Source organism: Euleptes europaea, chromosome 3 (assembly GCF_029931775.1).
Source record: "Euleptes europaea isolate rEulEur1 chromosome 3, rEulEur1.hap1, whole genome shotgun sequence".
NCBI lineage: Eukaryota > Metazoa > Chordata > Lepidosauria > Squamata > Sphaerodactylidae > Euleptes > Euleptes europaea.
Window position 1 is genome coordinate 20,727,205 of NC_079314.1, and position 22,929 is coordinate 20,750,133.

General features: G+C 43.1%; 1 protein-coding gene across 1 annotated transcript; it reads right to left on the bottom strand.

The window, feature by feature from the left end:
• Positions 1-378: 378 nt before the first annotated feature.
• Positions 379-11,051, bottom strand: ZCCHC17 (zinc finger CCHC-type containing 17). The gene is made up of 7 exons (XM_056845785.1): positions 10,915-11,051; positions 10,537-10,594; positions 10,044-10,144; positions 7,873-7,964; positions 6,081-6,181; positions 4,185-4,321; positions 379-610 (listed from the first exon to the last, which is right to left on the bottom strand). Exons 1-7 carry the CDS (start codon positions 10,990-10,992, stop codon positions 431-433), a joined length of 747 nt encoding a protein of 248 aa, XP_056701763.1. The 5' UTR covers positions 10,993-11,051; the 3' UTR covers positions 379-430.
• Positions 11,052-22,929: the final 11,878 nt, after the last annotated feature.

Genomic DNA, 22,929 nt, shown 5'->3' on the forward strand with positions numbered 1-22,929 from the left:
AGCTGTCACCCTGTCTAAAGAAGCCGCGTCGCCAACCAACCCCTCGCACGCTTCTCGTAGATGCCTCGGGGTCGCTCCCAGAGGGCTGGCCGCGGCCCCGGCGTCTTGCCCTGAAGAAACATTACGGGACGGGGTGGGGGAAGGGCTCTAGATGAACAAGTGCAACATCTGGCTCGAGGAACGCCCTAATGCAGCTGGCTCCCCCCTTTCCTTCTTTGTGGCAGAAACAAACAAAAAAAGCGACAGCCCTTGCGAAATGTCATCGGAAACAATGCCGCTATTCAGAGAAGGAAAACCCTTTCGCCTTAAAGAGAGAAGCACTGTCTCAGCTGTTCTTTTCTCTGACTGATTATTCTGGGAAGCCAAAGGGAAGGGGTGGGGGGTGGGAGACATGTTATATCAGCAGGGCCCGTTGCTTAGCATCTGCTCCTCATTCTTTGTGCTTTTTCTTATGGTGCTTCTTTTTCTTCCTCTTCTGAGACGTGCTCGCCTTTTCAGGATGCTTTGCCTTCTTCCTGGCCGGCTGATCACCACCTGCGTCTGAGTGACAGCTGTCGGAATTATCCGATTCAGAGGGGGCTTTGCTCTTGTGCTTCTTCTTCTTCTTCTTCTCCTGTCGGGAGGGAGTCCCGTCAATCAAAACCATGTGCGAGAGGGAAACGTTCCCGCGTGGCTCGCTGATTAAGCAGAGAACTGCATGCTATCACAAAAAGCTTTGTGTGTGTTAACTGAGCGGAAACAGGGACAGCTGGTTGCAACACGGCCTAGTGTACGGAGCAAAATGCTGCGCCGTAAAAAAAACCGAGCAGCCCGCTTAACCTACCTGTACAGCAATCCTTAATTTTGTTGTACGTGCCGCCCTCTGGCTAGGCGGCTACTCCGGTTTTTCTGGTTTCAATTACAAGGTCAGGCTCCCTTATTTAAGTGGGTTTCTTGAACTACCTGGAGTCCATTTCAGCCCTCCTCCTTTCTCCAAACATGGTAAAGGAAATTATATCAACTTGTGGCATGTAGGGTACTGAGTCCCAGAGACCAGAAAATCGGGAAGCGGGACAAGGAGGAGAAAGGAGAGAGACAAGCCTGAAACTGATGCCAAACAAGATGATGAAGAAGAAGAGTTGGTTTTTATATGCCGACTTTCTCTACCATTTAAGGCAGAATCAAACCGGCTTACAGTCATCCACCATACACCCTCCCCACCATACACACCCTGTGAGGTAGGTGAGGCTGAGACAGCTCTAAAAGAGCTGTGTCTAGCCCAAGGTTACCCAGCTGGCTTCATGTGGAGGAGTGGGGAAACAAATTCAGTTCACCAGATTAGCCTCCACCGCTCATGTGGAGGAGTGGGGAATCAAACCCGGTTCTCCAGATCAGAATTCACCGCTCCCAACCACGCTGGCACCACAACATTGATTCAGGAAGCTCAGATTCAACGTAGCTTTTTAAAGGGTTTTTTCCCTTTTGCAAATAATGTCAGAACTCATGATTCATTAGTTGGTGTTTTATAGTTAGAGAATAAATCTTATTTGCTGCCAGCCTGAGACTTGCCTCCCTGGCAAATCCTTTAACATATCTGTGAAGGCGAGAATTCTGAAAGTCAGTTGATTTCAAAAGCTGTTGAAGAAGAGTTGGTTTTTATATGCCGACTTTCTCTACCTTTTTAAGGAGAATCAAACCGGCTTACAATCTCCTTCCTTTCCTCTCCCCACAACAGACACCCTTTGAGGTAGGTGGGGCTGGGAGAGTTCAGAGAGAACTGTGACAACCCCAAGGTCACCCAGATGGCTTCATGTGGATGAGTGGGGAAACCAACCTGGTTCACTAGATTAGAGTCTGCTGGTGGTGTAGTGGTTAAGAGCGGTGGTTTAGAGCGGTGGACTCTGATCTGGAGAACCGGGTTTGATTCCCCACTCCTCCACATGAGCAACAGATGCTAATTTGGTGAACTGGATTTGTTTCCCCACTCCGACAGTGAAGCCAGCTGGGTGACCTTGGCCTAGTCACACTCTCTCAGCCCCACTTACCTCACAGGGGGTCTGTTGTGGGGAGGGGAAGGGAAGGCGATTGTAAGCCGGTTTGATTCTTCCTTAAGTGGCAGAGAAAGTTGGCATATAAAAACCCACTCTTCTCCTCCTAAAATCGAAGGTCTTCTTCATGTGGAGGAGCGGGGAATCAAACCCAGTTTTCCAGATTAGAGTCCACAGCTCTTGACCACTACACTACGCTGGCTCTCAACCGCTGTTCTCAGCCATTCTCAGCAAGTGGATTAGAAGTGTCCACCTTCTGCTATATGACTTCCCTTCCTATGCACATTTCTTTGAATGACCTCCCTCCCTGCCCCATGGTTCTCTTCAGATCAGCTTTACCATGTGTTTACATGCGGCAAGAAGCTGTGGCAATCCCAGATTCCTGTAGTGGGTACTTGTGTGATAAATGTACTCAGAGACGTGCATACATTAGGCCTTTCACTGCTGAAGAAAAATATTATATAAAAGCATTTTTTTTAAAAGTGTTGGTTTTTATATGCCGACTTTCTCTACCACTTAAGGGAGACTCAAACTGGCTTACAATCACCTTCCCTTCCCCACAACATACACCCTGTGAGGTAGGTGGGGCTGAGAGAGCTGTGACTAGCCCAAGGTCACCCAGCTGGCATCGTGTGGAGGAGTGGGAAAACAAATCCAGTTCACCAGATTAGCCTCCGCTGCTCATGTGGAGGAGTGGGGAATCAAACCCAGTTCTCCAGATCAGAGTCCACGGCACCAAACCGCTGCTCTTAACCACTACACCATGCTGCCTTGTGCGTGAAATGGCCCTCAAACATTAGTTTAACTTCATTCAAAGCTCCAGACCGGGGGGTGGGGGCGGGTTAATCGGATTATCCGATTTCAGAAGGGTTAATGAAATAAACAGGCAAAATGTGCACATTGGAGACGTATTAGATATATGGCGTGGTGTTTCAGAGCTGACCAATCAGAAGGGCAACCAGGCCTTTCTAAAGCTGTGTGCCCATGCTTCCAGAAAATACAACAAAGCCATTCATGAAACTTATCAACAAGATCCATTGGATTCTAACAGTCAAAAGCACAATACAACAAAACAGTTAATCGTTCAGCCATCCGTAACACCAGGACTCAGCAGAATATTCTACCGAAACAGTATTTCCACTTAGATAAGGATGTTTCCTTTCTGAGGACATCTATAAAAATTCTACTACTTCACTTCTTGGGGCTTCATACATTTTGCTTACAGGAAACAAACCCCAAGTAGGGAAAAAGTATTTGTAGTTTTCTGTTGCAGGTTTACTGCATGCTGGACAGCTGTTCACTGTAAGTCAAATCCCAAAATTCTATTAAAATGAACAGCCAAAGACTAGAGGTTAAGCAAATAATACATAGTTAAGTTGTGGAACTCTCTGCCCCAGGATGTGTTGATGGCTGCCAACTCGGAAGGCCTTAAGAGGGGAGTGGACATGTTCATGGTGGATAGAGGGAAATGGACATGGACATGTTCATGGTGGTTAGGGCTATCCATGGATACTAGTCAAAATGAATACTAGTCATGATGCATACCTATTCTCTCCAGAATCAGAGTAGCATGCCAATTATATGAGGTGCTGTGGAACACAGGCAGGATGCTGCTGCAGCCATCTTGTTTGTGGGCTTCCTAGAGGCACAGGGTTGGCCACTTTGTGAACAGACTGCTGGACTTGATGGGCCTTGGTCTGATCCAGCATGGCTTTTCTTATGTTCTCATGCTACTGATTACAAGAGGCAGTAATCTGAAATGCAGATCCAGCATCTGGCACTTCTTGGGAAAATTACCAGAAAGATTATTTAGAAACATGGGAGAAAGTAAGTGCTGCCCCAGTAGACTGTTTGCTCAGCATCCTGTTTCCCCAAGAGCCAAAAGATGCTTTCAGGAAATACCCACAAGCAAGGAATGAAGATAATTGCTCACACCTGCTGTTGTGTCTGGAAACCTATGTATATGCATGCGCATGCATCCTTCTGCAGCTACTATGCAATATAATTAAAAATCACTCTATACAGTGGCTTCAGAACAATTAGCACACCCTGCATTGACTTTTTAAAGCCTGGTCTCCCAAGAATGAGGCAACGGAGTATTAAATGGCCAGATTACCCAATTCTGCAAGGTCGCTCTTGCTGTACTTAGGCTTTTACCTTTTTTCTCTTCTTTATGGAATTCTCAGACTGATGTCTTTCCTTCTCTTCCTCTGCAGGGGTTTCTTCTTCCTCCTCTGGAATAAGAGTGTACTTGATGCCTCCTGGCTGCATGAAGCACTCCTTCGCTAAATGACCTTTGGCAAAATAGTTAACGTTTCTTTTTTAATAACACACATGAAACAAGCATTTCCAACTACGATGAATTTTTCAGGCCTGCAATCTGGAAAGACAATTGTCTTTGATCTTTCCCGAAGTCCCATAAAATATTAGTCTATCAATTGCCATGCAATTGGGGGGGGGGGAGAACCATGTAAGTCACCCTGAGGTCCTTGAAAGAAAGATGAGACTTAAAAGTAAAATTAGTTATGAAATATACATTTAATTGTTTGTCATCCTTTTAGAGTTCTAAAATTGGATAGGACCCAAAAGAATACAAGGACCAGCAGGTTTTTGGAAAGCTTTTGCTTCCAACTTTATCTGTGTAGTTATGAAGGTCAGAAATGTGTGTGAGAGAGAGAGTTAATAGAAACTGGAACAGAAGAGCTTGTGGGCCATTCCTTCTTTGATCAAGGATGAGCATTCTGAGATGGGGGGGAGGGGGAGAAGAAGAGTTGCTTTTTATACCCCGCATTTCTCTACCTTTAAGGAGTCTCAAAGCAGCTTACAATCGCCTTCCCTCCCTCTCCCCACAACAGACACCTTGTGAGGTAAGTGGGGCTGCGAGAGTTCGGAGAGAGAACTGGGACTGACCCAAGGTCACCCAGCGGGCTTCATGAGGAGGAGTGGGGAATCGAACCCGGCTCTTCAGATTAGAGTCCGCCACTCCTAGCCACTACACCGTGCTGGCTCTAGCTGCGGAATATCTAGTTTCATATCCAGAAGCCCAGAAACATTTGACAGCAAACACTAGGTATCTCTCCCTATCCCCAAGAGCTTTAAAAAAAACGGACGGACCGACATCAACAATGTTCCCAGTAATAAATATCCCCTCGAGCAGATTTAAAAACCAGAACCTCTGGGCAGCACAGTCTCTCCCCTTTGCCTTCTTATCCTTACAATGGCATCACAGCATGCTGAAGCTGACAGTCGCCTGGTTTTTTTTTGCAGATGACTAGAAATTTGCTCAGGACCCACACAGACTACATACACAACACTTCATCACAAGCACAGAGCAAAACATGAAGACCCAATATATAAATTCTGTGTGTGTGTGTATACACCCTGACCTGGATGGCCCAGGCTAGCCTGATCTCATCAGATCTCAGAAGCTAAGCAGGGTCAGCCCTGGTTAGTATTTGGATGGGAGACCACCAAGGAAGTCCAGGGTTGCTATGCAGAGGAAGGCAATGGCAAACCACCTCTGTTAGTCTCTTGCCATGAAAACCCCAAAAGGGGTCGCCATAAGTCGGCTGCGACTTGAAGGCACTTTACATACACATACACACACACACACACACACACACACATATGTATACATGTGTTATTAAGATGTCCTTGGTACGAAGAAGCGTCTTCCAAGCACATCCTCCCCTCGTTAAAGGGCCCCAGGGAGCTCACAGAATCAGCAATATTGCAGACACTTTTGGAGGGGGCGGGGAGAACAGATTACATTAGCCACAACTGGATTTTGTGCAATAGCTCTTAAACTCCGCCTTTCAAAGGTTTCCACAAAGATGAGTTCAATTTTAAATTAGGGAGAAAAGTAAAACTCAAACTGATGGGTTTGTACTGTATTTTGTACTTTTGTACTTGTTTTTAAATTAATTTATAATTGTGAAATGTAAATAGCTTTACTAACCATTTTAGAATGGCAGTGCTGCAATAAAAACTTGTCTGTCTATATATATGTATATATATGTATATAAAATGTAAATGAGAACATCCTCAACATACCTGGACAGCCACACTTTTTGCAGACTGTGTTCAAAACAGCTTCAAGAGTGATCTTCTGGCTGCTGTAGTCTTTGAATGAGCTTTTTTTCCGCGCATCTTGACTATACACAGACACAAGAGAATTGACAATCACAGACATGACCATCAGTGACAATAGGGAGAAACTCCACTGAAAGTGAAGGGGAAATTCTAAGCGTCTCGGTTCAGCTACGACAGATAACTACCTGTTGCTTAAGAACAAATCTGGAAGATACCCTAGGCTCATTTGTTAAATTCTTTCCCCTCCCCCCAACTTTCTTCCCATGTATTTGAAGAAGCGATTTATGAACGCAGAGTGGTAAGCTGCAGTACTGCAGTCCAAGCTCTGCTCACGACCTGAGTTAAATTCTGATGGAAGTCGGTTTCAGGTAGCCAGCTCAAGGTGGACTCAGACTTCCATCCTTCCGAGGTCGGTAAAATGAGTACCCAGCTTGCTGTGGGTAAAGGGAAGATGACTGGGGGAGGCAACGGAAAACCACCCCGTAAACAAAGTCTGCCTAGTAAACTTCGGGATGTGACGTCATCCCATGGGTCAGGAATGACCCGGTGCTTGCACAGGGGACCTTTACCTTTATGCTAGAATTAATCGTCAGTCTGCAAGTCGCCACAGGAGTCCCATTTTATTTAGGATTCCACGCAGGGGCTCTGCTAAACACTTTCTCTGCAGGGTTTGTCCATGTTTAGAAAATGGACACTGTGTCACATTTCTTATGCCTAAGCCCAGCCACTGTTCTGTATTGAAACACCAAGTAGGTTTAACAGTTGACTTTGACGATCTCCTTGTTCTAGCTTCTTATCGTGAAATATTTTATTTACGTTATTTATAGTCTGCCTTTCTCACGTGGACTCAAGGTGGATTACACATAGTGAGCCAGGACAATCAACAAAACGGGACATACAGTAACTAATGCGTTAGGATATTAGACGCCTGGAACCACCAGACAGAAACAAAGCATAAATATTTATGACACATTTAAGCGGTACAGAAATTACATAATAGGATCCTGCTTCCAATATGCCATGCACACCAGGAAAGACCACACATCCCAATCACTTATCCGAGAAAGTTTGTGAAACCATTTTGTCCTGTGCCTGAGCAGAAAAGCCCTCCCGAATAGTTCCGTTTTTGCATCATTCGTGGAAGGACTGGAGAGCGGGAGCTTTCTGACCTCCTCAGGCCGGCCATTCCGCAAGGCAGGAGCCCCAATGTGTATGGGCAGAAAGCACGTGTATGGGCAATTGTTGATTTTGCCCGTTTGCAGGTTCGCCCCTGCAGAAACCCCTGCCGACATGAGAGGAGTTGTTGCAGTGCAGCATAGACACAGTGGTGATCCCATAAAGAAGAGGGGCCAAGCCCATGGAGGGATTTATATGCAATAGCCAATTCCTTAAAGAGCCAGTGTGGTGTAGTGGTTAAGAGCGGTGGTTTGGAGTGGTGGACTCTAATCTGGAAAACAGGGTTTGATTCCCCACTCTTCCACGTGAGTGCCGGAGGCTAATGTGGTGAACTGGGTTGGTTTCCCCACTCCTACAGACGAAGTCAGCTGAGTGACCTTGGGCTAATCACAGGTCAGGCATATCAAGGTACAGGCTGAGTATTCCTAATCTGGAATGTTTGGGACCAGAAGTGTTCCAGATTTCGGCTCTTTCTGTATTTTGGAATATTTGCATATACATAATGAGATATTTTGGGACTGGAACCCAGGCCTAAACGCGAAATTGACTGCTACACTTTTTTTAAAAAATCACTTACTCAAGGGCAACGTTATTGGGATCCAGGTCCTTTCCGGTTCCTTGGTTGACAACTTTCATGGAGAGAGACAGTTTCAGTTTGTCATCGGTCTTCTGAAAAAAAATATGGAAATGTAGGAAACATTGAATCCTTGAGATGTTTTTGTACATTTCTCTAACCTCATGGTACAAACCAACAGCAAAGCTGTGGCGGGGGAGTTAAGGAGCTGTAGGAAAAAGAAGAAGCGTTGGTTTTTATATGCCAACCTTCTCTAACACTTAAGGAAGACTCAAACCGGCTTACAGTCACCTTCCCCTCCCCACAACAGGCACCCCGTGAGGTAGGTGAGGCTAAGTGTGACTAGTCCAAGGTCACCCAGCTGGCTTCATGTGTAGGAGTGGGGAAACAAATCCAGTTCACCAGATTAGCTTCCGCCACTCATGTGGAGGAGTGGGGAATCAAACCCGGTTCCCATTAGAATCCACTGCTCCGAACCAGCGCTCTTAACTACCACACTACGCTGGCGGGAAGGAAAACTGAGCAACGACTGAGGGACAGGCTAGCAGGGCCTCTTGCACTGCCTCATGAGATCTTTACCTTTAATTACCAGTTCAGAGTACAAACATGTCAACCATCTCATGAAAAAAAAAGACTACTATCTGCCTTGGCAGATTAAGTTTCAGACCAGAATCTGCCCATACGGTCCAAGCTGGGTACCTGAGATATGTCCGCCAATGAACTGTGGCTTGGGGGGGGGGGGTAAAGGTCATGGTAGCAGCAATAAGTGGTAGAGAAACCATAGCAAGGATCCCATGTGTATTCCACTGGCAGCATGTGGAAAAGCAGAGTAGCAGGGCCAATCGCACACACACACATATATATATATCAGGTCATCAATACGGACTTTGAGCGCAATCCTAAAGGGGGGGTAGATCTTCAGTGGCCGGGAGTGGCAGATCCGCAGACACAAAAAAACCCACTTTTTAAAAAATAAAGAAAAAGAGGGGGAAGGCCCCATTGAAAACAGTGAGGCTGTGCCAGCAAAAAGGAGGTGCGACCCCACCGCAGCTCAAAGGGACATTCCTGGGGCAAAGGGCTGTAGAAGCTGCCTAAAGGAACAAAAGGAACACCCCCCACACACACGCATGGCTGTGCTGGTGCTGGAGGCAAGCAGTGCCAGGACTCTGGTGTGTTTACTCCTGCGCCAGCGAAGGTGCCACCTTATTCCGTGATAAGGTGGCACCTACGCTGGCGCAGAGTCACGCCGGCTCCAAAGGTGCTTCTCCTCCCCCTTTCAGGAATGGGCTGCCTATTTTGCAAAGTTTCCTCTCTTCTGTATAGAAAGAGACCAAACCCACCCCATCCTCTAAGGAGTGACAGATGCTACAGAAAGAGCCATTTACACAGTTTCTTATTTTCTCCAGTGCCAAATAAGAGTTTAATCTTGCCCAGTTAAAGCTTATGTTAGTATATTTTAGATTTTGTGTATGTACTGTGTTGTTTGTGTTGTGCGCGTAATGCATTGTCTGTGTTTATTCTGTTATATTTGTTTGTATGTTTATGGTTATATGAAATAAAAAAAATATTAATTTTTTTAAAAAAAGAGTTCAATTTTGCCAACAAATATTAAAAAGAGAATTCTGGTGGCAACAAAAATAAGATCTGGCTCCTGCACCAAGCCCAAATTTGCATATCTGCCTAATGCTATAAACCTGTGATTATTCAATCTCTATAGATAACCTAGACTCTGGATGTGGATTTCCAGACCAGGAACCACAACTTTTTTCAAAACACAGTAAGGTATTTAACGATAAATGACTATTAATTCAGCCTGTTGTCGCATCCAACATAAAAGTTGGGATTTCCATCCAAGCCTCTGATCTGAAAGACTTGTAATAGCATAGTGGGCTTTTTACATTAAACAGCATCAGCCAAAGATCTCCATTACCAATACAACAGTTCAATATACACTTAAAATTCCTGTACAATCAATAAGAAATAAGAGAATTTAGGTCCTCCGTTTGCATGCTTTCACTATGGTGACCTTGATTGTATTCCATGAGATCTATTTCAAAGACAAAGACTTCAGAATGACTGAACGATTCTTCCTTAATAAAAATTGTGCTATTAGCTGAAATGGTGAAGTCTTCTTTACTTTGCACAGCCCTAAAAAAGGTATCTGCAATGTTTACCTCTTTTCCTATCAGTTTCACCCATACTTTTTCTCCAACATCCACCATCTCTGAGGGTTTATCTATCCGGCAATTTGACATATGACTTTTATGTACAAGGCCTAAGGAGAAATAAAAAGGGCGGGGCGGGGGTGGGGAGAGAATTAGCTGCATATTTATCTGACAGGTGAAATCAAGATAAAAGTAATTTCAGAATTACCCTACATTAAAAAGGTAAAGGTAGTCCCCTGTGCAAGCGCCGGATCATTCCTGACCCATGGGGTGACATTACATCCCGACTTTTCCTAGGCAGACTTTGTTTACGGGGTGGTTTGCCAGTGCCTTCCCCAGTCATCTTCCCTTTACCCCCAGCAAGCTGGGTATTCATTACCCTATCGCTATATGAATGCCCAGATGTATTAGTTTTAATGTCTACTTAGTTTTCTACCACTTATCATATTCATTTTGGTAGAAATAGAATCACTAAACAATTCACCTGATAATAGAAACAAACCTTGTTTCCTGCTTCCTGGAATTTTTATAAATGCTCCATACTCTGTCACGGAGGCAACCTGTAACGATAAATAGTTACTCTTCTTAGCAAAAAAATAGTGACAGTAATTACTTTACTCCCCAGTCTTGTGGTATAATTCCCATCCTCTCACTTCCTTATTCCTTAGCTTGAAAGTTATAGTGTTCAACCAACATCAGCTGGCATGGTACTTATACTATTCAACTGAAAGATAAGGGATTACAGACGACTAAATTAACAGCCCTAAGGAATTCCTCATGAACTTTTGTCAGCTGTGAAATTAAAAGTGAAAACCCCCCCCAAAAAACCAATTTCCGTTTCTTCCTATTATTCTGAAAACAAAGTAATTTCAGCACATACCTCTCCTTGAAAAATATCGTAGAGTTCTGGAAGCACTTCCATTGTCTTAAATTGTGCAGATTCCTTGAAAGAAGACATGTGTCACACAAATCACCTGGCCAATTTTTCTTCTGTGTGCTTCGTTAACCCTCAGTGGCAAAAAAACTCTCTTATGACTGAAATGAAATTATGCAACATTAAGTGAAAAAAATAGAATGGTGATTTTAAAGTTGGCTCTTTTGAACATTACAGTCACACTAATATTTCACAGGCTTGTCACTTTTCCTGGGCTTATGTTTGCAGAGAACCCAGTTGCTTTACAAGGCCCTCAGTTAACCGGTCTGTCTACCTGCTGGGGTGAAATGTAGACCAAACCCCAACAAATATGTATAAGTTTCAAAATTTGAATTTTTGTAGCTTGGTAACTGACAGCTAAAGATGGTTTCTGTTTATCAATAGAGAAAGCCCCGTTCAACAAGCTATGACTCCTGTACCATTACTGTAGGTATTTATTAGAAGAAACTGTCTTGTCAAAGATGCTGAAGTCCCTAGGTATGTGCCTAGTCTGCCTCGTGGTAAACCCAGCCATGACTTCACTGTGATTAAGGACTACACTATATTATGCACTTCCAAGCATCATTCAAGATGTTAATAATCTTATTAAAGTGTACGTTGTTTAGACCAGAGCTTCTTAAACTGTAGGTCACGACCCCATATGGGGTTACGAAAAAATTGGCAACAGTATGCAAATTTGCTTTCATCTTTAATAAATGGTAAAATTATATGTACACCAAAGAATCGTTTTCAAATAAATTTCTTTATGATTTATTATCGGTAAATGTTTGATTTGTATACCTACTTTATATACCTGGGGTCGCATAAAAATGTCTCAGGAGAAAAGGGGTCGTGAGCAGAAAAGGTTTAAGAAGCCCTGGTTTACACTGCAGATATCTGAAAAACCAGCTCCTCCCATAGGTCAATGCAACTTCTGGGACTCACTGAAAACAATGTTCTGGTGCCAAAACACAACACCAAGTGTTAGAGTACATTGGGCAGCATTCTCAGATGGAGCTCCAAGTGTGTAGAAATCACTCCCCTTCAAAATCCCACGGAGTCTCCCAATCTGGCTAAATTTCAGATTCAAGTTTGGTTTACACTTGCTATCAGCAGCCAAAACAAAAATGAGAGAAAGGTCAGGTGTGTTGGTTTAGTAGTTGTTTAAGTTAGATTTATTTTTGGGTTTTTGTCAGGTTCGTCTTAGAAAATATTTTACAGGTTTTTGGCACAACAGAACTCCAGGAAAAAGCACTAACCTTGCAAATAAATAATTAGTTAGCAAGCACTTGACAACCATCCAGTAAGGTCACCCCTCACTTCTGGCCCCCAGCAAAAACAAGCCCAGGTTCCCCCCCCACACACACACACATTTTATTTCAGTATTATATTTATGGCTCTTTTTAAAAAAGAGGACTGTGCATTTTAAAAATTGGTTTTTTTAAAGGGCAAAATATTTCAACAGGAAATGTTTTACTCAGCAAATTAAAGCTTTATTTCAGACTTATGCTATCTTTAATCAAAACTAACAATCAGGGAGGCACAAGCATGCACATATAAGACATCTGAAGCTGCAGAAGAGAAATCACATGTGAGGGATGGAGGGGCATATCAAGTGGGAAGACTTATCCACAAAACAGAAGTCCTTCCATTATCTCATAAAGAAATCAGGGACAGGAGGGGCCCATTGCCAGCGCCTCTGTATACAAGTCCAAAAAACTCATCCAAAGAGACCAAATGTCTTTTTCTGGAAATACTTTTCTCCACAACATGCTTCTTAAAAATGATTGTGTGTGGGTTAAGTGCCGTCAAGTCGCTTCCAACTCATGGCGACCCTATGAATGAAAGTCCTCCAAAATGTCCTATATTTGACAGCCTTGCTCTGATCTTGCAAATTGAGGGCTGTGGCTTCCTTTATAGAGTCAATCTATCTCTTGTTGGGTCTTCCTCTTTTCCTGCTGCCCTCAACTTTTCCTAGCGTTATTGTCTTTTCCAGTGACTCGTGTCTTCTCATAATGTGGCCAAAATACGCCAGCCTCAGTTTAGTCATTTTAGCTTCTAAGGTCAGTTCAGGCTTGATTTGATCTATAACCCACTGATTTGGCAGTTCACGGAATCCATAACACTCTCCTCCAACACCACATTTCAAAGGAATCTATTTTCTTCCTATCAGCTTTCTTCACTGTCCAGCTTTCACACCCATACATAGTAATAGGAAATACGATGGCATGAATTAATCTAGTCTTGGTGGCCAGTGACACATTCTTACACTTCAAAATTTTTTCTAGCTCCTTCATGGCTGTCCTTCCTAGTTTCAATCTCAAAAATGATTACAAGATTCTTTTTAAAGATTAAAGGTCTGTCAGTGGCTCCAAACCATGGTCACCAAAGGGAACTCCCATATCTAAAGGCAATAAACCTCTGAATACCAATGCCAGGAGGCAACTCAGGGAAAAGACCTTGGCCTCTATGCCCTGTTGTCAGCCCTTCAGGTTGGCCACTGTGTGAGACAGGATGCTGGTATAGATGGACCATTAGGCTCTTCCAGCAGGGCTCGTCTTATGTTCAAACCGCTTCAGGATAGGGCCCCTCTTCTCCCGTATCTTAAAAAGTATAACATACTGTATAAGAAAAAAATTACACAGTCCTCAAATCCCAGATGAATCCTACAAGATTGCCCGACGCAAGCCTGGTTTATACACAGCAGAATGAAGGAATGGGGCTATCGAGGTGATATACCAGACCTCTGGACTGCAGGGGAGGTGCCATTTGAATGTCTCCTTCTATACTTAAAATTTGAACTCCCTACAATAAGAAAATTAGCACAATGGTATAAAATATGTTGCTGCTGCTGCTTGTGGGCCTTTTTGGGAGAGGGTATTTGGATTGGCCACAGTGGGAAAGAAGATGCTGTACTCTAGGTAAAGTCAAATAAGTCTTCCTTTAACAGAGACGGGCAGCCCAATCCTGGGGGCGTGTGTGTGTGTGTGATTTAAACTCTTTTAAAAACTTTTAAAAAGGAAAATGCCCCCATTGACTACAGTGAGGCTGTGCCACCCAAAAAGGTGGCGTACCAATGCCACAGCGCAAGGGGGCATTCCAGGGGAACTGATCTCTATCACCTTTCCTTATCAAAAAGAACTTTGATAAGGAAAGCTGCAGCCCTTAGTTTGGCGCCTTAGAACTTCAATCATACAGTGGTGTGGAAAAGGTGTGAATGTGCTAACTGAAAACAGTGGAACTGAGGAAATGTTGAAAATCCCACTTGAAGCAGATACCCACATTTCACAGACCATTCTCTCAACTTCTTAGCAGTACTTTACAAATCTACACAGACATTTCCCTGAATCTTTCCACTTCAAAGAATCAAGCAGATGAGACCCTGAAGATACCTCATGTGACCTAACTCACCCCTGTAAAGTTTGACCTGATGTATTACTTTGTGTCTTCTTGAGGCTGAAGAAGCATCATATGCAAAAAACGTTTCTAAAAATTCCGGAAGGCGTTTTCCATCTTTACCTACCTCTAACAAGGAATCAAGAATTCACTTGATCTTTAGAAAATTAAGCATCAAGATACATGCAAGTTCTAATGGACTATAAATAAGATTTTACAACTTCTAGAAGTCATTTGGACTCAATTGATGAACTTTATGTTTCATGTTTATTTCTGTTTAGGTTGTTTATAAGCTTTTGTTTAAACTCCACTGTTATAGCCACTATATTGTAATACACTTTTGATATTTCTGCATATAGAGTTGAGTACTGTTTCCTTTCCAACTGATTACCGTACAGTACAGGTGATTTTTTTCTTTGTATTAGACCACCTGGAAGTTGGCAAGCCTAAGTCCAGGCCCCACCTGGAGGTTAAAAAACAAAACCAGCACACAAACCTCAATGCAATACAATTATATTAAAAGTGCAAGGTGACAAGTGAATACTTAACTCTAAGATGACAACAAACAAAATATGTACAATATATACACAAATATACAAAATGGACCGATGGATTCTTCTTTGCAAGGTAAGTATACTTTAGATCATACTGTATTGCAGAATTATCAGCACAGAAGGTAGACAATGAAAGTCCACAATGAAGACAGCCAAAGAAGAGGTGAAAGGTAAGGACGTATCTACCTTCTATGCTGATAATTCTGCAATACAATATGATCTAAAGCAGTGGTTCCCAACCTTTTTTTGACCAGGGACCACTAGGACTTTTTTGTTCGGTGCAGGGACCCCAAGGTTCAAAATAAAAATTCCGAGAATTTGAAAAAAAAAACTTTAATCATAACTGTTAGCTAAACATTAAACTTAGAATAATTTTTGAATATATATTTTTATAACAGAGAACTTTTAATTGAAAATGTTAATTTATTATGGGTTTATAACTTTGTTTCCCGGACCTTAATTTTGTTCTCGCAGACCCCTGGGGGTCCACGGACCCCTGGTTGGGAACCAGTGATCTAAAGCATAGCTACGATGGAAAGACGAATCCATCGGTCCATTTTGTATTTTTGTGTATATACTGTACATATTTTGTTCGTCGTCATCTCAGAGTTAAGTATTCACTTGTCACCTTGCACTTTTGATATAATTGCATAGCACTGAGATTTGTGCGCTGGTTTTGTGTTTTTAACTTTACTATACAGCACAGAGCCTCGTTTTTCTTCGGTCCCACCTGGAGGTTGGCAACCCTCCACTGCAGCAATATTATTGGAGGGGGGGGGAGTTCCAAATAAGGGACAATGATAAGAAACGAGGCTGAGGCAAAGCAGGCAGCCTCCTTCTCGCCAGAGCACGACCCCCCCCCCCAAAAAAAAACCCCACCTCACCTTCCCCGGCAGAAAAGAGGGAGCGGAGCAGAGTGGGGAGAGGAGCCGAGGCCTTCCGGGCAGGGGAGCAGGAGCTGACTCGGAAGCGCCGTCCGGAGCGATCAAGGCCCCAACCAGGCCGCCGCCACACTTCCGGTGTCTAATCAACTTCCGGAGTCACCCTCGAGCGTGTTCTTTACCCATCATGCCGTGCGCCGCGCCGCCACCAATCAACAGAGAGATCGGGAACATTCGAAGCGCGCTTTTGAAGTCCGGTTAAAAGCCGGTCTTGGTTCACTGGTTGCTTTGTCTTCCCAGCGCTGTGTTAAGAGTTTGAAAACAAAGAGATCAATAAATGTTAACAATAGTATTAGGATTAGGATTTTTGTGCAAAAGAGGTTAGTAATTAATCACAAGATGAAGGGAGGTGTAGGGGAAGTCAGCAATTTTTTATCCTATGTAAAATTTTTAATAATGTTACCCGTTTGTTCTTACTTTTTACTGCTTATGTCATTGTTAAACTATGCGATTAATAATTTGGGGAAAATAATTTAAAAATTATTAAAAATAATAACTTTAAAATTAAAAATTAAAAAAAGAGTTTGAAAACGTTATAAAAAATACTGTTCGCACTTTGTTTGGCCCCTTTCGCTGTGTAGACGTCTTCCGCTGTGGCATCCAAAAACCCTTTTAAAGTGATGTTTTTTTATAACATTTTCAAACTCTTAATACATCGCTGGAAATACAAAGTGCGGTAACCCTAGGAAGGCATGGGCTGGGCTCCTGGTTTGTATTGGGGAAGGTTTTGTTCTCCCCTTTTGGACGCACGTAGGGTTGCCAACCTCCAGGTGGCTCCTGGCGATCTCCCACTATTACAACCGATCTCCAGCCGATAGAGATCACCCCACTGGGGGACAGGGTAAAAGCCTGAACGGGCTTTAAACAAATGTGGCATGCATTGCAGATACTCCAGAACAATATTTTAGAAGTCAAAACGCGGCGACAGCGCACATTTATTAACTCTTGCCAAGCCAAAATGCCTCCGGAACACCCCGGAACGGGCATTAAACAAATTATAGTTCTGCAAAAAAACAGTGGCATGCCTTGCAGATACTCCAGAACAATAGTTTATAAATCAAAACATGGAGAGAGCTTGCATTTATTAACTTTTTCCAGGCTAAAAAGCCTCCGGAACACCACGGAACGGGTATTAAACAAATTATAGTTCCGCAGAAAACAGTGGCATGCCTTACAGACATTCCAGAACAATATTTTAGAAATAAAAATGTGGAGACAGCACGTATTTATTAATCATTTCCAGGCCAAAATTCTTCCAGAACGCCCCAGAACGGACATTAAACAAATAACATGACCACAAAAAACTGTGGGATGTGTTAAAAGCCCTCCAGAACAATATTTGGAAACTAATACGTAGAAATTTATTAACTGTGCATTTATTAATTTATAACCGTGCATTTATTAACCTTTCCAGGCCAAAATGCCCCCAGAACGTTCATCTTTCATTTAAAACATAGCAGTTGAATATATCATTATGACATAACAGGGTATCTCTCTGGTTCTCTGAATTCCCAGCTTTCTTTTTTTGTGTGTGTCTAGCTACCTTTGTTGCAAATATGTTTTCCCCTTATATCTCTGCAATGAAAATGGCTAGAGACTTATTTGTTAAAAATGAAAGCTGGAAATTCAGAGAATCCGCAAGATACATTGTTATAACATGGCTGATATAACGATGTTCATGTGCTGATAAAAAGAGTTATGGTGTTAGAGGGAGTGAACTGCATCTGGGGACAGGGGAAGATAAGATGGCTGTTGTGTGGGTTGGCCTGGCAAAATCCTACTCACATTACAGCCATCCAGGGTTTGCTGAGATCTTTCTCACAAATTTGCAGCCAAGCAGATTTGGGGAAAATTAGAGACAAGCAGGGGAAACCCCAGGAGATGCACAAATGTACAATAATGCAGTGGGGAAGCAGGTGTGGGGAAACACTTCCCAACAGCACCAACCGTGGGCCCAAAACTGTGTGTGGACATGTCTGGGAGAAATGCTAAGCAGATCTACTCAGAAGTCCCATTTTATGCAGTGAGGCTTACTCCCAGGAATGTGTCAGGCTCGTGACCTACTGCATCACTGAAGTACTCCGACATCACTGCAGTTCTTGAGCCGGCATGGTGTAGTGGTTAAGAGTGGCAGACTCTAATCTGGAGAGCCAGATTTAATTCCCCACTTCTCCACATGAAGCCTCCTGGGTGACCTTGGGCTAGTCACAGTTCTCTCAGAACTCTCTTAGCCTCGCCTACCTCACAAGGTGTCTGTTGTGGGGAGGGGAAGGGATTGTGATTGTAAGCTGCTTTGAGACTCCTCCAGGTAGAGAAAAGGTGGGTATAAAAAAACAACTTATCTTCATGCATGTTTGGATCCTCTCTCTGGGCACCTGCTGTCCCTTTTGTCAAATCCCTCTTCAAATACCAAAGATTCATGCAGCTTTCTATCCAACTCAAAGCCATCAGTTGCGTTACTGTTTTCATTCACTTCCATCCACTGTACATAAGGCACATCCTCACCCACCTTCCCTTTATTATTGCACTCGCTTTCATTCTCACCCACTGCCTGAATTAAGATGGTATATTCTAGGTGGCCCTACAGAAGGGGCTACAATCCCCAGGTTCAAGATACTACAGAAGCCAGATTAAAGAATATCTGTGGTAGACAACCTGGAACAACCACTGCCAGTCTGAGTAGAGGAAGGGCCGTGGCTCAGTGGTAGAGCATCTGTTTGGCATGCAGAATGTCCCAGGTTCAATCCCCGGCATCTCCAGTTAAAGGGACTAGGCAAGCAGGTGATGTGAAAGACATCTGCCTGAGAACCTGGAGAGCCGCTGCTGGTCTGAGTAGACAATACTTGGATGGACCAAGGGTCTAGTTCAGTATAAGGCAGCTTCATGTGTTCATGTGTTCATGACTGGCTATGGGAGCAATGCTTTCAGTTGTTCAGTTGTTTATATACATTAATATGACATTTCTTTTTTATTCTTAGCTGGTTAAATACTGCACTTGGTCTTGTGGAACTTTAACAAATTGACTGATGTGCAAGTGGGGGACTTGCAAAAACCCTTTGGGAGAGGGGATTCCCATTCGCCCTTTCCACAGGACCCCTGGCTCTGCACTGTGTAGCATCCAGCCAGTTGTCACAAACACTATTCTTCATTCTTAGAAAGAAAAGCTTATCTCTAATATTTTGTATTACGATTGCATAGCAAAATCAAAAGAGTTAACAAAAATCCAAGCAGCACTAATTAAAATTTTAAATCAGTAATAAAAGCTAACCTTCACTGATAAATCAGCTGAAGTGACAGCTAAGCGATCTAGTAGTTAAACCAGTTGGTGCAGGAAGCCCTAATCTTTGCCTGAATGTAGTGCTAATGCAAGCAAGATGCAATCTTGTGGAACACCATAGCAGAAAGGCCAAGAGAGTGAGAAACAGCCACCAGCAACAATTCTGATACCTACATGCATGGAAGAATGCAACCACTAAAGTGTAGTGCCCCCTCCCCAATCCAATTCCACCCAACGGATCCAGAAACATAATGTGACTGTTCCGGAATATTCCGGGGTATTCTGCAGGCATTTTGGTCTGGAAAGGGTTAATAAATGCGTGCTGTCTCTGCGTTTTGATTTCTAAAATATTTTTCTGGAGTATCTCCAATGCATGCCACTGTTTTTTGCGGAACTATTATTTGTTTAATGCCCATCCGGGGTGTTTTGGAGGCATTTTGACCTGGAAAGGATTAATAAATACACGCTGTCTCTGCGTTTTGATTTCTAAAATATTGTCCTGGAGTATCTGCAATGCATGCCACTGTTTCTTTGCGGAACTATTATTTGTTTAATGCCCGTTCCGGCCCATTCCGGCTTTGACCCTGTCCAGATTTATAACTTTCAGGCAATTTCTTTTTCAGTAAATGATACTTTGAGAACATGCGATGCTTCATTATTCAGTATTTGCGATCAGCGGTCAGCAATTCTCATGCGCAAGCGCGTCTAGCTTGTCAATTTCACTAGCCGGTAACACAGTGTGCTTTATTCAGATAAGAGAGTTCTATGCGTTCCCGAACAGGAAAGGAGGGAGGACTCCAGCCTTGCAGAGGGGGGTCTGAACGGGTGATGCTTGCGTGAGACAGTGTGTGTTACTGCTTTCAGGCACTTTAGAGAAGGGGGGGTTGGTGCTTGCGTGTCTTCGCATACCCGTGTGTATGCGAATGCTGGGGACTATTCATGGGCACTTCAGGCTCCACCCCCAAAATCTCCAGGCATTTCCCAAATCTCCTGCTATTACAACTGATCTCCAGCCGATAGAGATCAGTTCACCTGGAGAAAATGGCCGCTTGGGCAACTGGGCTCTATGGCATTGAAGTCCCTCCCCTCCCCAAAACCCATTCTTCTCAGGCTCCGCCCCCAAAACCTCCAGGCGTTTTCCAACCCGGAGCTGGCAACCCTAAGTTGGAGATCTCCCGCTGTTACAACTGATCTCCAGCTGATAAAAGATCAGTTCACCTGGAGAAAATGGCCACTTTGGCAATTGGACTCTATGGCATTGAAGCCCCTCCCCAAACCCCACCCTCCTCAGGCTCCACCCCCAAAATCTCCAGGCATTTCCCAACCCAGAGCTGGCAACGCACTCCTTAATGTGGTGAGGGGCGGGGGATTGTGTGCATTGGCATTCCCTATTACTATTAGGGTTGCCAACCTCCTAGCAACTTGCATATGAAGAATTCCTTGGTGCTTGGCTCTTAAACTAGCGTTTTGTACCTTGGACTTTGAAAGAGTTTTGTATTATATTGTGTGTTTGTTATATGTTAATTTGTACACTTGGTACACTTTGATACACTTTGTCACACTTGTGTGTTGTCCATTATATCTCAGTAATTCCAGCAATTCCTGCACTTTTCTTCCTTACCTGTGGTATCAGTGCAGTGGTGTTTATTTTGGTTGCTTAACCTCCAGGTACTAGCTGGAGATCTCCTGCTATTACAACTGATCTCCAGCTGATAAGAGATCAGTTCACCTGGAGAAAATGGCCGCTTTGGCAATTGGACTCTATGGCATTGAAGTCCCTCCCCGCCCCAAGCCCCACCTTCCAAGGCTCCACCCCAAAAACCTCCCGCTGGTTACGAAGAGGGACCTGGCAACCCTAATTACTATGTGTGTATCTGAAGAAGTGAGCTATGACTCCCGAAAGCTCATATACCCTGCCAGAACTATTGTTAGTCATTAAGGTGCTACTGGGCTCTTGCTCTTTTCTACTGCTACAGACAGACTAACACGGCTACCCGTCGTGATCTATCTCCGTGGAAGGCACATTTAGCTGTACAGAATGGAAATCCATCAGGTATCTGAAGAAGAGAGCTGTGGCTCAGGAAAGCTCATATACCCTGCCAGAAATTTTGTTAGTCTTTAAGGTGCTACTGGGCTCTTGCTCTTTTCTGTTGTTACAGGCAGACTAACGGGGCTACCCATAGTGATCCTTTTTGTATTGACCTGTTCTTAAACTCGGCACGTGCCCTCAACCAGTGATACATTTCACCCTGTCTGTTACCGCACTTGTATTCTCAGCGATGTATTAAGAGTTTGAAAACGTTATAAAAATCTTTAGCTGTGAAGACATCTTCCAACCATTTATAAGCCGTGGTATCCAAAAACCCTGTTAAAGCGATGTTTTTTACAACGTTTTCAAACTCTTAATACATTGCGGGGAATACAAAGTGTGGTAAAGCAGGGGGGAAAAGTTTTCATCAAAGAGGGGGTCAAGCAGAGATTCACATTTAGGGGAAGTTAATACATCTTTGATTACATATAAATATCTTTAATAATGGTTCCTATCTGTTTTTATATCTTACTGTTTATGTCAATTGATAAACTATGTGTTTAATATTTTGGAAAAATTTAATTCTTAATGGGACCATTTAAAGGATACTCTCTGATCTAATTCCTTATTTACACTTTTTATCAATGTTATATTAGGTATTCATCTAATAATGTAAGATAGGATAAGAATACATTAATTAAAATAGTATTGGGATTAGTTCCAGTCAAAAAGGGCAAGAGTCCAGTAGCACCTTAAAGACTAACAAAAATATTTTCTGGTAGGGTATGAGCTTTCGTGAGCCACAGCTCACGAAAGCTCATACCCTACCAGAAAATATTTTTGTTAGTCTTTAAGGTGCTACTGGACTCTTGCCCTTTTTGACTACTGCAAACAGACTAACACGGCTACCCACGGGATTAGTTCCGTTAGCAAAAGTTTAGACAATTTATTTTTAGATAAAAGAGGGAGAGGGGGCAGTCAATTAGTGGTTAATTTAGTAATATTATTTGATTCTTTAGTATTATTATTACTCTTTAACATGGGATATTGTTTTATATGTTGATATTTTAAATCAAGAAAATTATATATATGTGTGTGTGTGTGTGTATATATATATATGTATATATGTGTGTGTGTATATGCATACATATATATATATGTATGTATGTATATATATGTTTACGTGTGTGTGTGTGTGTGTGTGTGTGTGTATATATATATATATATATATATATATGTATATGTATATGTATATGTATGTATGTACGTATAAAAAGCAGAGATTCACATTTCCTGGGGGCAGTCAATTAGTGGTTAATTTAGTAATATTATTTGATTCTTTAGTATTATTATTACTCTTTAACATGGGATATTGTTTTATATGTTGATATTTTAAATCAAGAAAATTATATATATATATATGTGTGTGTGTGTGTGTGTATATATGTATATGTGTGTGTATGTATGTATGTATGTATAAAAAGCAGAGATTCACATTTCCCGGAAGTTTAAGCACTATCCTTTCCCCCTCTATCACTAAGCCAAAGAACGCCTTCGTCGTCAGTCGCCGAGCGAGCCGAACGCGGGCAACCAATCACAGCGCTCCTTGTTGACGGGAGGGGGCGGGGGAAAGAAGCGCGGCGCCGAGGCCTCCTAGTTTCTTTCCCGCTTGCCCATTGGTGCGCCGAAGGGGAAAGGGGGGCTGCGTTTCCGCGCGGGTCGCCAATCGGAAAGCGCCGGCCTGCTCTTCCGGTGAGGCCTGCGCGGTTTCCGCTACTCCGGAGG

Bases quoted from the DNA above. Each gene is read 5' to 3' on its own strand.
- ZCCHC17 (XM_056845785.1), bottom strand. From the start codon at position 10,992: ATGTCTTCTTTCAAGGAATCTGCACAATTTAAGACAATGGAAGTGCTT. The intron at 10,595-10,914 runs GTATGTGCTGAA...TTATCGTTACAG, and splicing joins ACGATATTTTTCAAGGAGAG to GTTGCCTCCGTGACAGAGTA. The intron at 4,322-6,080 runs GTATGTTGAGGA...ATTTTGCCAAAG, and splicing joins CAAAAAGTGTGGCTGTCCAG to GTCATTTAGCGAAGGAGTGC.